General features: G+C 46.8%; 1 protein-coding gene across 4 annotated transcripts in view; it reads left to right on the top strand.

The window, feature by feature from the left end:
• Tbc1d9 (TBC1 domain family member 9) overlaps nucleotides 1-11,757 on the top strand; it is a 101,153-nt gene extending 89,396 nt beyond the window's left edge. For 2 of the 4 annotated variants that reach the window (XM_006995735.4, XM_076571921.1), the window contains 5 exons: nucleotides 2,914-2,979; nucleotides 3,649-3,735; nucleotides 7,916-7,990; nucleotides 8,083-8,186; nucleotides 9,715-11,757. In XM_006995735.4, coding sequence (XP_006995797.1) covers nucleotides 2,914-2,979; nucleotides 3,649-3,735; nucleotides 7,916-7,990; nucleotides 8,083-8,186; nucleotides 9,715-10,431 — 1,049 coding nt within the window. In that variant the 3' untranslated portion in view covers nucleotides 10,432-11,757. The remainder of the gene's footprint in view (nucleotides 1-2,913; nucleotides 2,980-3,648; nucleotides 3,736-7,915; nucleotides 7,991-8,082; nucleotides 8,187-9,714) is intronic. The other 2 variants (XM_076571920.1, XM_076571922.1) reach the window with 1 other exon arrangement.
• The last annotated feature ends 6,090 nt before the right edge of the window (nucleotides 11,758-17,847 follow it).

Below are 17,847 nucleotides of genomic sequence, written 5' to 3'. Positions count from 1 at the left end.
ACACCTGACCAGCAGGACACGGGTTGCTACCTATCTACCTTGCTCACTTCCCTGTATTCTTGTTGGATTCTTACTCCACTTAGAATTCGATGAAGAACATGTCTTGTGGTAAGAGAGCTTGGCCCCCTTAATGTGAGGTGGGGGTGCAGCAAGATTTGTGTCTGGCTGTCAGAGTGAGTTTTTCTGGGAGAATTGTGCCAATCTGTTACCTTTGCATCAATTCCTTTTCTCACCCCTGGGACAAGATGTCTAGCAACTTAAGCCACTTAGGGAGGGAGAGCAGACTTGTTTTGGCTCACAGTTTGAGTTCATGGTGGGGAAAGAAAGCACTGGCAGCAGGCTAATGAAACATCTACGGGTCACACTGCACCTGCAGTCAGGAGCTCAGCCCCTGGTCTCAGCTCTGTTCAGTCTGGCACCCCAACCCTAAGGGTCCCCTGACCCCAATCAGCCATTGTGCACCAGCAGTCCCAGGATGAGGGGGCCTGGGGAGCAGTCTCAGGAGGCAGTGAGGATGGTCTCTGGAGACTGTGTCGGGCGGGGGTCAGCTGTTTATTAAGCAACAGGGCTAGCTCAAGCCGGGGAGGAGAGGACAGACGAACAAGGAAGTACACCTAATTTGCACAGGTGGACCTGGTTGAAGACAGGCGAACATTAGGCACCAATTCAATACCAAAGCTTGCAGGAGGAAGTGCGGGGAGGAAGTACTGCATTGAGGCAGGGACTTTCCAAGCCTAGCAGTTAGGTTAGCAGACTGCCAGTCACGTGGGTTTTGATGAGCCAGTTCTCTGGTGGGGAAACAGAAGCTTAGCTGACTCTAACATGATGTGCGGCCTTCGTCTCCATGGAGTTGAGTGGGTCCAGGCCTGATTTGAGTAGGGAGCAGCCCCACTCCTGCTGTGCTCTCTGAGATATGTCCGGGGTATGGGCAACACTCTATTGTCCCTCATCTGGCCTGGGAGCCCACACAACGCATGTCATGGTGACACTCATGTCTAGGATGTGTCTTCCAACCTCAATGAACTCAGTCTAGAAACTCCCTCATAGATGCCTAGGTGACGCTGGGTCCCATTAAACTGACAATCAGTAGTAACCAATTGTGCCTTGCACCATATGCTTTAAATGGTATATCCAGGCCAAGATGAAAGACCAGACATATTCCCAGTGATGCTGCAGAAATCACTCCCGACTTACCCTCTGCAAGGATAATGCCAAGGAGGTGAAAGATCAGAGGAAGCTGGAAGTGTATTACATGGGGAAGTCCTCTTGGGTTAAGTCTGTCATCATAATTATATAAAGCCTTGTGCACACACTTAGCAGGCTTACGTGAAGGAGCTTTAAGTATATACATAAGGCAAGCAGCCCTTTGAACTATGATGGCGGCTGACATGCTTACAGTATTTTCACACCAGGCACTGGCCCAGTGGTTTGTGCGTATGTATTTGCTTCGCCCTAAGGCACGGGTTAGAAACAGCGGGTTTGAGTCCCAGCAGCCCATAGGCAAAGTTTGTGCTGTGACTGCCACACTGAGCAAGAAGAACTGTCACCTGTCTCAGTCAGCTCCAGCTGCTCTGGCAAAGTGCTTTTTAGACCGAGCACTTTTTGCACAAAAGAAATGGATTGCTCACAGTTGGAGAGGGTGAGAACTCCAAGATCAAGGGAGCATTCTGTAACGTGAATCTCAAGCACAACAGCATCGATCACGTTCAGTTTATACAGTAGACAGTTCCATCTATGTGTGAGTCCCTTGGGTAAGGACACCAATCCCACTGTCACCGCCTCCATGACCTACTCACCCCTCAAAGCCAATGGCTCCATCCCATTGGAGGTCAAGGTTCAACACAGGACTTGTGGGGTGACACCAACATGTTGAGTCACAGCATTATCTGCCTGCCTACTGTTAATATTGCTGTTGACGGCTCAGTGAAGTCAGGTGACTTGCTGACTTGGCTTTTTAGGCCACTGTAAGTACCTGCTGTCAAACCCAAGTGAGAGGAAAGTGTATGTAGTTCACACAGGTACGAGCCAGGCTGTAAATGAGGGTCATCCAGCCCAAAAGTCCTGTCCTTCACTTCCCACACAGAGGACATTTCCTCTAGAACACTCCCGAGAGACATTGGTTCCGAGTTAACACAGAAGCCGCCTGTGGATCAGAACCAAGGGGAATGAGAGGCTGGACAGGGTAACGTAACATCCCTTCCCACCCGGATTTGAGTGTCTCTCCCCTCTTCCCAAACTGACTCATCCTCAGGGACGTATGCAAACATTCCAGATCTTCTGGTTGCAGGAGTAACTCAGAGTTTAAAGGGGAAGGTAGAGGATCCTCTTGATTGAAGCTTATAAAGTCAGAATAAATTAAAATGAAGGTTAGAGCGAACTCAAAACATATTTCAGGAAACAGAAAAACACTGAAAAAGGGTTTCTCAAAGTAATTGGGAGTTAACCTTGAATATGCTCTTCATTTATTTCTGAACTTGTTGTTTAGGCTGTTAAGGCCCAGTTTATGATATTTCCCATTAATAAGTCACTTACGATACCTATAACCATTCATCTAGCTGATGCGTTTAAAATAGTTGTGTGTACTAATATATGAAGTTTTATGTGTGTCATGGGGTCCCAGTGTCAAGATCACTGGTAGATTTTTTGTTGTTGTTATTGTCTAGTATCAGGAAGGGGAAACTGAGGACAAAGAAAAGCTGGCTCTTCTGTAGTGCACAGTTAAGTATAGAGCATTTGGAACCAGAATTTGGTTCAGAATGAGAGTCTTAACCCAGGTAGGTCCTAGGCAGAACTTGCGTCACACAATGCCTTGGTTGGACTATATAGAAGTCAACTTGTTCGAGCACTCTCTAAGCCTGGGGGCATCACTGACTCACAAGACACATTTCACACCAGTTCTTCCATGATTTCTAGGTGCGGCATGCCATGGGGACCTCACAGAGAAACTCAAACTCCTGTACAAAATGCATGTCTTGCCAGGTAAGTGGGCCACACAGAGCAGCATGCATCAGGTGCCCTGGACCTGACTCCACATCTCTTCCTTTGGTGGCCCCGTCTGCCTGTCACTCTTCCTCAAAGGCCAGGCCCAGGTCTTCCTTCACATGAGTTCCTGGATGAGGGTGTCCTTGATTTGATTGTCATTTGCCTGTGGCATAGATGAGTTGAACTCGTAGAAAGCACCACACCTCTCTTCAAGAGAAAGGGTACAAGCTTTCCAAGGTGGAAAATGAGGAATTGAGGGCTTGTGTCTCGAGGAGCAGTTTTAACATTAGTGGGAACAAATGGCCATGCTGCTGAGGCCTGGGGCTCCGGTCTATCAAATACTAAAACATTAAAGTAAAAGTGAGGGCAGATTAAGCACTCACACCCCAGATGGGAGTAAATGTGGGTGTGTAGAGCAGACAGTGTCCTACAACTGACCCATGAAGTATTATTTCAAAGTCTTTGGGAAATTGCCCCAACAGGGAAATATAGAGGGACACTGGTGTGGGGTTAAGATGGAGTTAAAAACAGAGTGACCCCCACAGAGGCCTTCGAGGTGCCTCCCCCTCCATCCCTCTTTAATGAGTTCAGATTTTCGTCCTCAGCTGTCATTTTCCTGAGTAAGGGAACTTACTGTTCAGTCACAGTCCCAACACTCTCCCACAGAGCCGTCCTCCGATCAGGATGAGCCCGACTCTGCCTTTGAAGCCACCCAGTACTTCTTTGAAGATATCACCCCAGAATGCACACACGGTAGGTGACGTTTCTCCCCGCGGGGACTGTGTTGCTCTCTGTAGAGCCTGCTGTAATTGAGGAAAGAAGTGTGTAAGTTAGGTTGCCTAGCATGGACCTTCACATTTTTGAGGGTAAGCACCGTGGGCAGCAGAAACCACACCCACTGCATCCTGCTGGCTCGGCAAGACTATGGCTTGGAATGCCACACACTTTTCTCGCCTTCCCCAATGAGGGTGATTCCTCACAACACTGTGCATTGCCACGCCGCTGTGCAGAATTTCCACTGGTATTGGTTTAAGAAGACATTCTCAGGCTGGGAGGGTGGCTTGGGCTTTAAAGTGCCTGCCGTCAGGCACAAGGACTAGAGTTCAACCCCAAACGCACATTTTGAAACAAGTGAGGTGTGCACAGTACGCACTTGGAATCATCTCTGAGGAGGCGAAGCGCCCTGGCTAGCTAGCCTGACCTAATGGACAAGCTCCAGGCCAAAACCAAGGTAATAGCATTCCTGAGGAACACACCCAAGTTTATCCTCTGACTTTTTTGAGCACACACACACGCCTGTCCCCCCACACGCACACACATGCATGCACTTAAGGGGGGAGTTTAAAAAACTGAAGAAGACATTATCATAATTTGTGTATGCCCTATATAACATCTGCAAAGCAAAGGACAGCTCAGGGGCTAGACCCAACCCACTGCTTGTTTTAAACCCGTGAACTTAGAAAGCTGTTCGTGTTTTAAATTTAAAGTTTTTAAAAATCAAATGGAACCTATTTCTTGCCCTGTAAAAAGTATGTAAAATGTGACCTCTAGTACCGATAGATGAAGTTGAAGGAGCACACCCCATGCTTACTGGTTTAATTTGTGCAGCAGTAACAGTACCAAGCAGTTAAGGCAGAAACTATATAGTCTTCAAAGGCTGAAATACACACCGGACTCTATGCACAGTCACAGATTCAGCCAATTGTTTATTGAAAAATATTCAGACAAAACAGCGCATCTAGATTGAACATATGCACCACCACCCCTTTTTTTCTCGTATTTTCCTAAACACTGGGGCATTCCAACTGTTCACATAGCATTTGCATCACATTAGTTGCAATCTAGAAACAGATTAAAATATGTAGGACGGTGTAAATAGATTGTACGTACACAAGTGCACAGCAGATCTGAGTGCCTGTGGATTTGGGTATCCACAAGGGGATCCTGGAACCAACCCTCCGTGGAGTTCCCGGGATGACTGTTCACCATCTGGCCCGTTCTAGAAGTTTACAAAAGCCTCTTCTGTGTGATTGTTTGGTCTACATGGATGCCATTTGGCCTAATACGCAGTGTGGCTCACTGCATCTATCTCCAAACACGTTCCGTATTGTGGCTTTTGCCTTGGGAGTTTAAGCAGCACCTCACCCAGGTCCAGCAGTAAACATGGGCTGCCTCTTGGGGTTGGTTGCTGGTTTGGGCCTCTTAGCTCTTGCTGTATCTGAATAAGTCCAGTGTAGGCCTGCTTCTAAACCTCAGATGGGTGCCAAGGAGCTGGCTGCAGAGCAGGGAACCAGACTCTGCTGTCTTGGAATGTGCACTACTGTTGAGGATAGGAGCCTAGACGGGGGTGGGGGTCTAACCCTGCATATCATGACCTGGTGACTACAGGCAGAATCCTGCCTCTGAGCCTCAGTTTCTCTATGGATAATGGAGATGGCAGCTGCCAAAAAGTGTGTGTTGGAGACCTAATGAGATCACATAGTCTGTAGTTACCATCTCTCAGGTGGTCCTGAGCACACTACTGGTCTTCATGTGGGCAGCCGCCATGCATCTGCAACATGTTGGCCTTACCTTCTTAGGGATGCTCATTTCAGAGAGGATTCTCCTCTTACACAAATGCTTCTGAGACAGTACTATGCCACACTGTGGAATGTCCTTACAATGCTTTTTTCAGAGTATCTTTCTAATTCCAGCAGTGTGATTGCTTTGTGACGGATGTTTTGAAATATAAATTAAAATATACAAGACAGGCCGGGTGGTAGTGGCGCATGCCTTTAATCCTAGCACTCAGGAGGTAGAAAGCAGGTATGATTTTGAGTTCGAGGCTAGCCTGGTCTACAGAACTAGTTCTAGGGTAGCCAGGGCTACACAGAGAAACCCTGTCTCAAAAAAACAAAAACAAACAAACAAAATACACACACACACACACACACACACACACACACACATATATGATAAGCTGAAAATCTTACTCATACAATTACTAACTATTCATATCTTGAAATACTGCTTTTCCATATTTTCCTATACTGTGTGTGATTGTGCACACACACACAATATACACATCTAAAACTGGGGTCACACTACTTAGACAATTTTGGGTTTGTTTTTGCTGAAATGCTGGGGATGGAAACCAGGGCCTTGCACATGAGCACAAAAGCTCCCACTGGGCTATGTTCCCAGACCTTGCTTTTGTTTTTGTTTTGTTCTTTGGCATTATTACATTTCTTTAGTGTGTGTGTGTGTGTGTGTGTGTGTGTGTGTGTGTGTCCACGCGCATTCGTGTGCACATGTGTGTGTCACAGACCATGTTTGGAGGTCGGAGGACAACTCGCTGGAGTCAGTTCTCCCTGTACCATGTGGGCCCCAGGGATGGAAGTCAGGGCATTAGCCTTGACAGCAGACACGGTCACCTGCCAAGCTCGACTAGCCAGGCCCCGTTTTCATTGGTTCTTTAGAGGAAGTCTCTGAAAATGTTTGTGTATATGTATGCGCTTAGTTAATTATCATTTTCCTTAAAGTCCAGTGGGAGTGTGTTGATGTCATTAGGGTTATTTCTGAAAACAGTCTTCCTTTCCTCTGATGCCCACCAAAAGCCCTCTTGTCACTATGGGACACACACACACACACACACACACACACACACACACACACACACACACACCTGTGTTACAGTGTTATAAGAATAAGCCATAAGGGCTTCTACTGTGCTGAATCCTATATCCACCAAATCATGCTCAGTAATAAATCTCACACATGTGCAGTCTGGGGGGAAAATCTCATAGAAAACATAGTTTTTAGATGGTTGCATAAAAACCACAGCAGGGGTTTACCATGGATTAAATATTATGGGTGTCCATTTGTCTCCTGAAGCTTTTTCATGAAGCAGGGCAGAATTTCTCAGTCACACAGAGTCTGCCCCTCTGGCTAAAAAGCTGCCAAGGAGAGTTGGGAAACCAGCCACACTCTCAGTTAGCCAGCTCCATCAGAATCTGAGGGTGTTGTACCTCTTGTCCTTCGTGTGTCTGTGTGTCCTGTAATGTCCAATTTTCTGAAGAAAATGCAATTATAACTGTGTCCTTGAAAACCATATTTTAGAGATGCCGAATTATGGAGGAAAATGGTCGTCTTGCTTCTGCTGGCATTCTGTGTCCCTGAGAGAATACATAAGCTCCTTGGTTCTGTTTCAAGTCACAGCGAACACTTGAGAAGTGCTAGATCACAGGCAGGGTGGAATGCTGGGAAGCACCGCCATTTTCTACAACTCTACACACCGCATGGCATCATCCTTTTCATTTTTCATTGTACAATAAACCCCAGCTATGAGAAATAAATCAGGGGGCCATCCTTCACCTAGAGGTAGGGTTGCTAGATAAAATATGTGGCATGCAATGAAATTCAGATTTCTAAAAAATAATTTGTTTAGTGTAAATATACATCATGAATACACTTTGACCAACAGATTATCTGACATGGGATACTTGTATTTTATGTATGTATTTATGTTTAAAGATTTATTTATTTGTTAATTTTTGAGCTGAGGATCGAACCCAGGGCCTTGCACTTGCTAGGCAAGCACTCTACCACTGAGCTAAATCCTTAACCCTAGAGATTTATTTTTATTGGTGTGTGTGTGTGTGTGTGTGTGTGTGTGTGTGTGTGTGTGTGTGTGTGTGTGTGCCATGTGAGTGTGTGGACCAGAAGAAGGAGCTGGGGTGACAGGCCGTTTTAAGCCACCTGATGTGGGTGCTGAGACGAAACTCTGGGCCCCTGTGAGAGCATCATAGCCCGAACAGCTGAGCTGTCTCCACAACCAGGGTTGAAATTTCTGTTTGCTGAATCAGGCCACTCTGCCTGTAGAATCTTCCTGTTCTACTGCTAAGCCTGTAGTTACGCTGTAACACCCTTCTTTCTTCCGAATATCCGCTGGTAGTCGTTGGGTTGGACAGCAGAAGCAAGCAGAGTGCAGAGGACGGTTTCGTCACAGTGAGTCTGAAGCAGGACAAAGGTACAGACATCTTCCTCTCTCTTTACCTGCTTGCTGCCTGACTTCTTGTTTCTTGACCTACGAACATTCATCTCTTGGCATTTGGATTGTAGGGAAGAGGGCAAATTCCCAAGAAAACCGTAATTATCTGAAACTATGGACTGCAGAAAATAAGTCTAAATCAAAAAATGCAAAGGATTTGCCCAAGTTGAATCAGGTAAGAGACTCTGTAATATAGAAAGAGTACCCCAAAGATGGTGGGGACTTGGGGGTACTTAACTATTATCTGCTTGGGTTTGGGGATTTTTGCTTTTGCTGTTATTGTAAGACAAGATGTCATGTGGTCCAGGCTGGCCTCCAACTCACTGTGTGGCTGAGGATGACCTTGAATTTCCAATCCTCCTGCCTCCACCTCCCAAGTGCTAAGATTACAGGCCTGTGCCCACCACATCCAGTTTATGTAGTGCTGGGAGTTGAACCCAGGACTTCTTACATGCCAGGCAAGTGCTCTACCAGCTGAGCTACATCTCCAGTCCTGTTTGGATTTATTTTTGCATCAAAATTTAATTTTGCGTCAAAATTATGCTCAGCTGTGAGAAAATGTCCTCCTCGAAGAAAATTTGAAGAAGAAGTACTAAGTTTCGAGAGCCATATATCCATTGCTCTCAGTAGAATTACCTTCAGATAGTTCATAGTCTTCCATGTCACTGTGTTCAGAGTAGAAACATCTAACACATTTTCCCTAAGAGTGAAAACGTAGTTGGAGGAGGGATATAGTGGTTAAGATCATGAAATGGTGAGTTAACTGCTACGGAACAGACAGGGCGCAGGTCAGAAGTGAAGTTCTCATTCCATACAGGGAAGTGAGGAGCTGTGTAAAGGCTATTATAGCTGACCTAAAACTTCAGAGATGTAAGACGAGATGAGTCTGCTGCCTCCTTAAGATTCTTCAGCAAAGAGAAAAAGATAATAAAGAAAAGAAAAAGAAAATGGGATGTAGTGCATAGCATGGTAGTAGTCTGTTGTCCCCGGCACTGAGTAGCAGACATGGTAGTCCATGCCGGTAGTCCTGGCACTGAGGAGGCAGAGGAAAGAGGATAATGAATTTGGAACCAGCCTGGGGTGCATAGTGAAGCCCTGTCCCAAAACAACCAAGTAGCAGCAGAAGAAGGAATTAAGCAAAGTGTAGCTCAGTCATTGTGTGAAGGGTGTGTTTTCATGTGCACAGGTGCACACATGTGGGTGCATGTGTGGATACACACATGCAGCCAGAGGACAGCCTCAGCTACCATGCCTCAGGAGCAACCCACCTTGTGTTTTGAGACAGTCTCTTATTGGCCCGTAGCTTACCAAGGAGGCAAAGCTGACTAGTGAGCCCCAAGGACCCATCTGTCTCTGTCTCCCCCAGTTCTGGGATAGCAAATGCACGTCACCATACCTCCCCTCCCTCTTAAAATATGGGTTCTTAGGAGACTTCAGGCAAGTACTTTAGCTACTGAGCCATCCCCCAGCCTCTGCTATAGTCACTCTTGGTGATGAGTCTATGAAGGCTTTTATCATTTTATTCTTGCTAGTTTTGTAGATGTTTCAAATTTTCTAATTAAAAAAGAAATAGACTGATAAAGACATTGTAACGGTAGGTCCATCTCTCCTCCAAGAGCATTTTCCTAGGATCTTTAAGGATGTGGTTTAATAGTTGCTCAGTCCTTGCTCTTAGCTCCTCACCTTCCCCATTCATTCTCCAGGGGCAGTTTATCGAGCTCTGTAAGACCATGTACAACATGTTCAGCGAAGACCCCAATGAGCAGGAGCTGTACCATGCCACAGCTGCGGTGACCAGCCTCCTGTTGGAGATTGGAGAGGTGGGCAAGTTCTTCATTACTCAGCCTGCCAAGGAGGATGGTGTTACCGGGCCACCCTGCAGCCAGGCCATCCCAGGCATGCTCTTCCCCAAGAAGGGGCCCAGCCAGCCCTACACCATGGAATCCGCAGATCCACTCCCAGCCAGCCTGGCAGTTGACAGTGAGGAGCACTCACTGGGAGGGCAGATGGAGGATATTAAACTGGAGGACTCCTCACCCAGGGACAATGGGGCCTGCTCCTCCATGCTAATCTCCGATGATGATACCAAGGATGACAGCTCCATGTCATCCTACTCGGTGCTGAGTGCCGGCTCCCACGAGGAGGACAAATTGCACTGTGAGGACATTGGGGAGGACACAGTCCTGGTGCGGAGCAGCCAGGGTACAGCCACCCTGCCCCGGAGCAGCAGCCTGGACCGGGACTGGGCCATTACCTTTGAGCAGTTCCTAGCCTCACTGCTGACAGAGCCTGCTCTGGTGAAGTACTTTGACAAGCCAGTGTGCATGATGGCCAGGGTCACCAGTGCGAAGAACATCCGGATGCTGGGCAAGCCCCTCACCTCAGCCAGTGACTATGAAATCTCTGCCCTGTCCGGCTGACATGAGACCAAGGGCAAAGGAGTTTTTTATGTTCTTCTGTGTCGGGGGGTTCTTTTCTTTTAAATTAAATATTTATTAGTACCTGGCTTGAAGCCTGGTGTTTTCATAATGTAATACAATGAAAACTGGTGAGAGATAGATACCCCAAAGTAAGGCACTAGCAGTCTGCCTGTGGGTGTGGCGACCAGAATCTACTTTATTCAGTGACCCCCTCAAAAAAAACCAAACTGTCAGTGATATGTGTATTATAACTTAGTGCTCTTGCTGTCCAGCTGTATCCATGGTGTAAAAACAGTGCTGTGTGATGCTAATAAGACAGCCGTGCTCTGTGCATTCAGGCCCCAAAAAAAAATTTGATCGGGGAGGAAAATGGAGTGTTGTAAACACAAGGAAAGGGCATTGTCAGCTGGGGTAAATCTTGAACTACTTTAGTAAGTCTTAAAAATATTTTTTAAGATTTGAAATATATTTCATAAAAACCCTCTAACCAAAAATCATATTCTGGTCCTCCTTCAAAGGGGACACATTTGGGTTCCAAGCAGTTATGAAAATATAAGCGATTTTTACATGATGCTAGAATGATCTGTTTGACCAGTTTGGACATCAACAACTTGCTCTGATTATTTATATCAGCTGGCCAGAAAAACCCACCCATCTGAGAATGTGAAAGCAACGAGGACCCAGGACGCAGGATCAGCTTCTTGTTTCCATTTTGGTTTTGAAGGACTAGAAGTCTTGATGCTTCTCATCCTGGGTTTCTAGATTCTTGTTACTCATTGAAAATACAGCAAAAAAAAAAAATGTAATAAAAAAATAAACCAATGATCTTTACCATTTCCATACTTTCTGTAGAGTCAAGAAACTATATCATTTATCACACATGACCAACTTTCCATTATGTCGGTGTAGATGTTATGTAAGCAGCAAAGAGACTCTGCAAGCTAACGTAACTAGATGTTTAAAACAGAACTTGTCACTTTATGTAACAGAAGAGAATGTCCTGTCTCCTGAAGGGATGTGGAAATCCAGGCTGGCACACCTGCACTTTGAATTCCTGCTTCTGTTGAGTTACCGTAATGCCTTTGTTCCCTACAGACCCTGGGACCCTCCCCTCCTGGCCTCATAGTCATGGTCACATGTCCTTTGCTTATTCTGACATTCTTTTCCACACGCTTCCTTCTTTCATTGCACACTACGTCCTTCATTTAGCTGTTGCAGCTGTGATTTTTTTTTTATTTTGTTTACAGAATGATTTTAAATTGTCAAATGAAGTAGTATGAACCTCAGCTAGGATAAATGTGAACAAATAAAACACTTCAGATGCGGCATTGTGTCTTTGTGCTTGAGTTGCTGCCTGAGACCCTGTGCTGTTTCTTTGACAGTTTTGTACGGAAACTATCAGTAGACAATTATTTGGACTAAGTCGGTAAAATTTTATGGGCGAATATTTTGAGGTAAGAAAATGTGTAGAACTGAGAAGATGGTCCAGTGGTTAAATGCTTGGTGTGCTTGGGTACAGACCTGTGCTTGGATCCCAGACCCATCTAAAGCACACTGTAGTACACGCTGTAGTGGCGGGCGTCTGTAATCCTAGTGCTCTGTGGTGAGATGGGACATGAAGATGGGAGAGTCACCAGACATGCATGGGTCATCCAGCCACGAGCGAAAACAACTAAAGAGATCCTATCTCTGGCTTCCATATGCAAGTTGTGGTAAATGTAGGCTCATACACAGGAACAAAACACACACCCCCAAACACCCACATACAAACATAATATGCACACAGAGAGAGAGAGGGGGAGAGAGACTTAAAAAGAAATACAATGCAAGATTTCAAGAATATTTGAAACAAAGAAAGGTCATTGGTACCAGTTATCTAATTTAAAATGTTTGGGGCTGGAGAGATGGCTCAGCAGTTAAGAGTGTTTGATGCACTTCCAGAGGACCGGAATTCTGTTCCCAGCACCATGTCAGGCAGCTCAGCACAGCCTGCAAGACACCTAAGGCACACTGAGAGTGGGAGAAATAATCTCCCCCAGGGAAGAGCACATGAATTGGTTACACAATACTTTATTAGTTAAGGTTTCTATTGCTGTGAAGAGACACCATGACCATGACAACTGTTATAAAGGAAAACATTTAATTTGGGCTGGTTTGTGGTTCAGAGGTTCAGTCCATTGTCATCATGGCGGGAAGCATGGTGACATGCAGGCAGACATGGTGCTGAGAAGGAGCCACGAGTTCTCCATCTGGATCCTCAGGCAGCAGGAAGAGAGCGATGCTAGGCCTGGCTTGAGCTTCTGAAACCCCAAGCCCCTCCCAGCGTCACACTTCCTCCAACGAGGCCACACTTCCTCCAACGAGGCCACACTTCCTCCAACGAGGCCACACTTCCTCCAACGAGGCCACACTTCCTCCAACGAGGCCACACCTCCAATAGTGCCACTCCCTATGAGTCTATGGGGACCATTTCATTCAGACCACCACAAATACCAAACGGTCAACTCTAAAACCATACACATACTAGTAACATGCAGACTGAACAAGTTGTACTTGGGTATGTAAGTTTGTGTGTATCTATATATGTAACAATTAATGGGGGGGGAACGCCCTGAATTTAAGGGGAAAATGAAGAGTTTTATATGGGAGCATTTGGAGTAAGAAAAGGGAAGGGGGAAAAGGTGTGATTATAATGTCTAAGAGAAATAATTTTTTAACTGGCCTGTAACTCTAGCTCTGGGGGATCTGATTCATCTGGCCTCTGTAGACACCTGCACTCATGTCATACACACAATTAAAAAACAATAAAAAATTAAAAATACTTGTTCCACATGTCAGAACAGAAAGACCTGTGTCTGGTCCTTATTCCGTCATCACGGTGCTGTTCAATATGCATCATTTTGAGTCAGTGTTTGACTTAGGTTATTGTCCCATTACCCCAAGTGTTCCCACCTTTAAAGATCGTTTAAATACACCTCAAAAGAGAATCCAGATCTGACCCCCACATGTCCATCACAGCAGAGGACTCGGGAAGGGACGTTTCAAAAAGAAATGCAGTGTACATTCCAAGTGCGTTCCAGAGGCTCTCCAGCTGAATGAGCAGGGTGACGGTACGGTGAGCGGGGTGACGAGGGTACGGTGAGCAGGCTGACGAGGGTACGGTGGGCAGGGTGACGAGGGTACGGTGAGCAGGGTGACGAGGGTACGGTGGGCAGGGTGACGAGGGTACGGTGAGCAGGGTGACGAGGGTACGGTGGGCAGGGTGACGGTGACGAGGGTACAGTGAGCAGGCTGACGAGGGTACGGTGGGCAGGGTGACGAGGGTACGGTGAGCAGGCTGACGAGGGTACGGTGAGCAGGGTGCCAAGGGTACGGTGGGCAGGGTGCCAAGGGTACGGTGGGCAGGGTGACGAGGGTCCGGTGGGCAGGGTGACGAGGGTACGGTGGGCAGGGTGACGAGGGTACGGTGGGCAGGGTGACGAGGGTACGGTGGGCAGGGTGACGAGGGTACAGTGGCTGGACACAAGGGCCTCCTCTCTGCTGACCGAACCCTTCTGCTGTGGTGCCAGCTTGGTGTTTCCGGGCACATCGAGTGCTTTTCCTCCCAGCAGCTGAGTGCTTCCTGATGGCGGTTAGTAGTGGGTCTCCTAAAAGCTGCCGCCGCCGATGCAGGAGCCCCTTTCCTGGAGTTGTCTGAGGAGGAGTCAGCTGATTATCAGCACGTTCACTGCGTCAGAACCACCTGAGAAACCCCTTGCCCTGCTGGCCTCTCCAGATGTGCTCATCCAAGACAGCTGTTGCCCGGGTCTCTGTGACGTTCATGGGAAGCAAGAAGGTGGCCAGTCCAGGGCTCAACATGACTCAACAACTGGAGTTGGTTCGAGCTTCAGAAGTCTGACCCCAAGTAGTTTATCTTAGGCATATTTAAGCACAGCTTAGTCTGATGAAAAGTACTCTGGCAGTGATGAACTCAATCCCATGTGCACAACAAAGCATACCTAAATCTGCCTGAGGAACAAAGAAAGCTAAATGCAGATCAGATGTGACTGCCTTGAAACTCTTGGAAAGTTCATAAAGATGGGTTCTGTAGACTGAGGAAAACAGGCTTCCAGTGAAGGTCTGGAGAGGATCCGGTGCCACACAGAGAGCACAAAGGTCACTAGTCTAGGTCACTTCAGCCTTCTGGGTGGATTACAGGTATTGCATTCTTTCTCTTGAAGGAACAACCCTGTGTGCCTAACATGCCTGGTTCCCCTAGTGTTCATCCATGAGCACAGACCTGTGTCTCCTACAAGCTGTGTTCCTCCACAGTATAAGTCCCTCTTTCTATGATGGTGTCATGTGACCTGCTCAGTCTCCCTTCTCTGGACTTGCCCTCCTGACCTCACCCTCTCTGATGTTTACAACTCCATCTGTCTATCACTGACTTCCAATGTCTCTCAGCCCAGGCCTCCCTCCTAAACTGCCTGCTTTCTAGATGTGCAAAAGAGACATTGGTGTTCCAGTAGCTGCTAACAGCTGTGACGTCACAAAAGAGACAAAGTCTCTGTTCTGCGTGAAATTTTTTCCCTCTGTAGCATAATTCTCCCAGTTACTTCTTAGCTTAATTAATAACATCAATATCCATTTAGTATCTGAAGCCAGGCATTGTTCTTAATACCTCTTGGTTGCTTATGGTCCGCTGTGGTGGTTTTGTCAGCTGGGCACACTCCAGAATCACCCCAGAAGAGAGTCTCAATGAGGAACTGTCTAGATCACCCTGGGGGGTTGTCTCGATTATCTTAATTAACATGGCAAGACCCTGCCCACTGTGGGCGGCACCATCCCCTGGGTTGGGTTCTGGAGTGCAGAATGGAGAACCTGAACTGGCGAGTAAGCAAGCATGTGTGTTCATCTCTCTCTGCTCTTGTCTGTGGATGTTATGTGACTAGCCATGTCACACTCCTGTCTTGACTGCCCCATAAAGCTGAAACAAACGCTTGTCCCCTGAGTTGATTTTTGTCAGGACATTTTATGACAGCATTAGACATGAAGCCCGCCCGCCGCTAATCACTGGGCCCCATCACCATTTCTTCCCATCTTCCCCCAAACCACAGTTCTTCTGGTATCAGCTCCACAACTGAATCCAGCCTGGGCGCTACTGATTGATCCAAGCAGATACCAGTACACTCATAAATCTTTAGCATCTCCCCTTTATTCCCATTTGTGCATATTTACAAGTCACACTTCCAATCTTATTCTGTTTTTATTAGATATGTATGTGTGCATGTGTGTGCATACATTCATATGTGTGTATGTGTACATACGATGTGTATGTTTGAGGGTGGGTGCACACACATGCCATCTCCATGAAGGTTGAGGGAAAACTTTCAGGAGTGAACTCTCTCTGCTCAGGCTGCAGGGTGTGTGCAGCAAGTGTCTTTACCCAGTAAGCTGTCTGCCAATGCACTTCAAAACAGTATTTATTTTTTAGTCAGACTATACAGAAACAGGTTTTCTTATGTCATTTTCATGAATAGTTTCATTGATTTTCCCCCACCCTACGGCTCTCTCTTCTCTTCCGGACGCCGGTCCCTCCCTGTCCCCGGCTCACACCCTTGCACCCCAGCACGTCCCTTCCATTTTTACATCCCGTGTGTCGTACTGCGTGCCTCACCCTCCGCTCTTAAAGTCCCTGGCTGGTTTCCAGCCTCTGTTCATAATTATTGTCACATCAACACACATACATAGAACTAGAAGCTAAGCTCCAAATGTGACGTTTCTGAGTTTGGACTACCTAATCTAATCTTTTTCAGTTCCACCCATTTTCCTGAAAATTACATGATTTCATTTTTCATTACACCTGAATAAAATTGTGTTGTGTATACATAACAAATTCTTTATTATCCGTTTTCCTGCTGATGAGCATCTCCACCAACTCCGTTTCCTTGCACATAGTGGCCCCAGCCTTGGGTTGCACAACCAGAAAAGTCCCCTTTTTTTATTTTAAAAAACAGAATGTCTCCTTGAATTGCAGATCCAGCAGGTTCTCACCATGGCGCCTCTTCTTGGTAGCTTCACACAATTTTGAGACTCAACTTTTATGCACCAATGTGTGACACTCGCCCCCTCTTCAAAAGGGAACTCAGCTTTGGACTACGCAGTGTGCAACCAAGAATGACTTTGAACCTTTGATGCCACTGCCCCCACCTCCCCAGTGTCTCATACGTGTGCCAGGCAAGCTCCCCGTCAACTGAGCTGCATGCCCTTTGTGTTTGCCCAGGGAAGACCCCACCAGGGGCCTCCACTCTGTCCTTTGTATTGCCTTCCACGGTCTATCATAGCATCTATTCTACTCTCTCCCAGCAGGGGGTGGTGTTGAGTTAAAGGTGCTTCTGTGGGACTGGATTTGAAGCCCACATTTACTACATTCCAGCTGAAGTTTTATTTCTCTGGTCAAAATTGACAGATGAGTGTCCCACCCCTTCATGCTGCAGACAGCTGGGGAGAAGCAGAGACAGAGCTGTGAATCAAGAGTGATGGAAATATTACCAGGAAGGTGGTTCCAGGCTGGACTCTGCAGGTACCAGAGGCAGTTTTTCTTCCTCTCTTTCTTTCTTCCCCTTCTCCTTCTTTTTTCTCCTCTTCCTCCTCTTCTTGTCTTCTTTTCTTCTTCTTTTTTTCTTCTTCCTTTTCCTCTCCTTCTCCTTCTTCTCCCTCCTCCTCTTCCTCCTTCTTACAATTCAGGAAGCCAAGAATAAGAGTTGTTGGAAGACAGAGAATGTCTCTAACAACACAGACTGCCTGCTGCCAAGTGTTTCCGACAGATTTGATTTTGGCTTCCTGTGTAATTTCCTCTTAGGTTCATGAGTCTCGTGGCAACCCTCCTCCCAGGACTCTGCCAAAGCCACATCTCTGCCAGAACAAGCCATGTTAGTCACAGAGCCCTCCTCTGCAGCTAGCACATCTGACCCACTCCCATCAGTGTGCTGGGCAGGACTCGGACGACTCCCCCGGGGGCCCCTGACAACCACTGGCTCACTGAGAAGCTCTGGCCAAGTTTCCTCTATGCATTCTGCCAGTATGCGCAGAAGCACATCCTGGGAAGGCCACCCTTTGACCTTTGAAGGATCTTGCACCTCCCTCAGAGCACTGAGAGTTGAGGACCCGCTTACTTTCTCTTCAAAGGAGGGTAACAGCTGCCCTTTCAAAAACTGAGTGGGCAGACAGGTGTGAGGACCTGAGTTTGGATCCCCAGTTCCCACACTTAAAAAACAAAACAAAAATGGGGTGCAAGCTTGTAATCTCAGTGCTGGGGAGGGAGAAACAGACAGATCCCTGAGGCCCATCGGCCAGCCAGTCTAGCCGGCTTGGCCAGTTACAGGCCAAAGAGTGACCCTGTCTTTAAAAAAAAAAAAAAAAAAAAAGGCTCCCTGA

The sequence above is a fragment of the Peromyscus maniculatus genome, chromosome 5 (genome assembly GCF_049852395.1).
Source record: "Peromyscus maniculatus bairdii isolate BWxNUB_F1_BW_parent chromosome 5, HU_Pman_BW_mat_3.1, whole genome shotgun sequence".
In the NCBI taxonomy this organism is placed as follows: domain Eukaryota; kingdom Metazoa; phylum Chordata; class Mammalia; order Rodentia; family Cricetidae; genus Peromyscus; species Peromyscus maniculatus.
The sequence above is the reverse complement of the archived record's forward strand: the minus strand, read 5'-3'. Positions and strand labels throughout refer to the sequence as shown.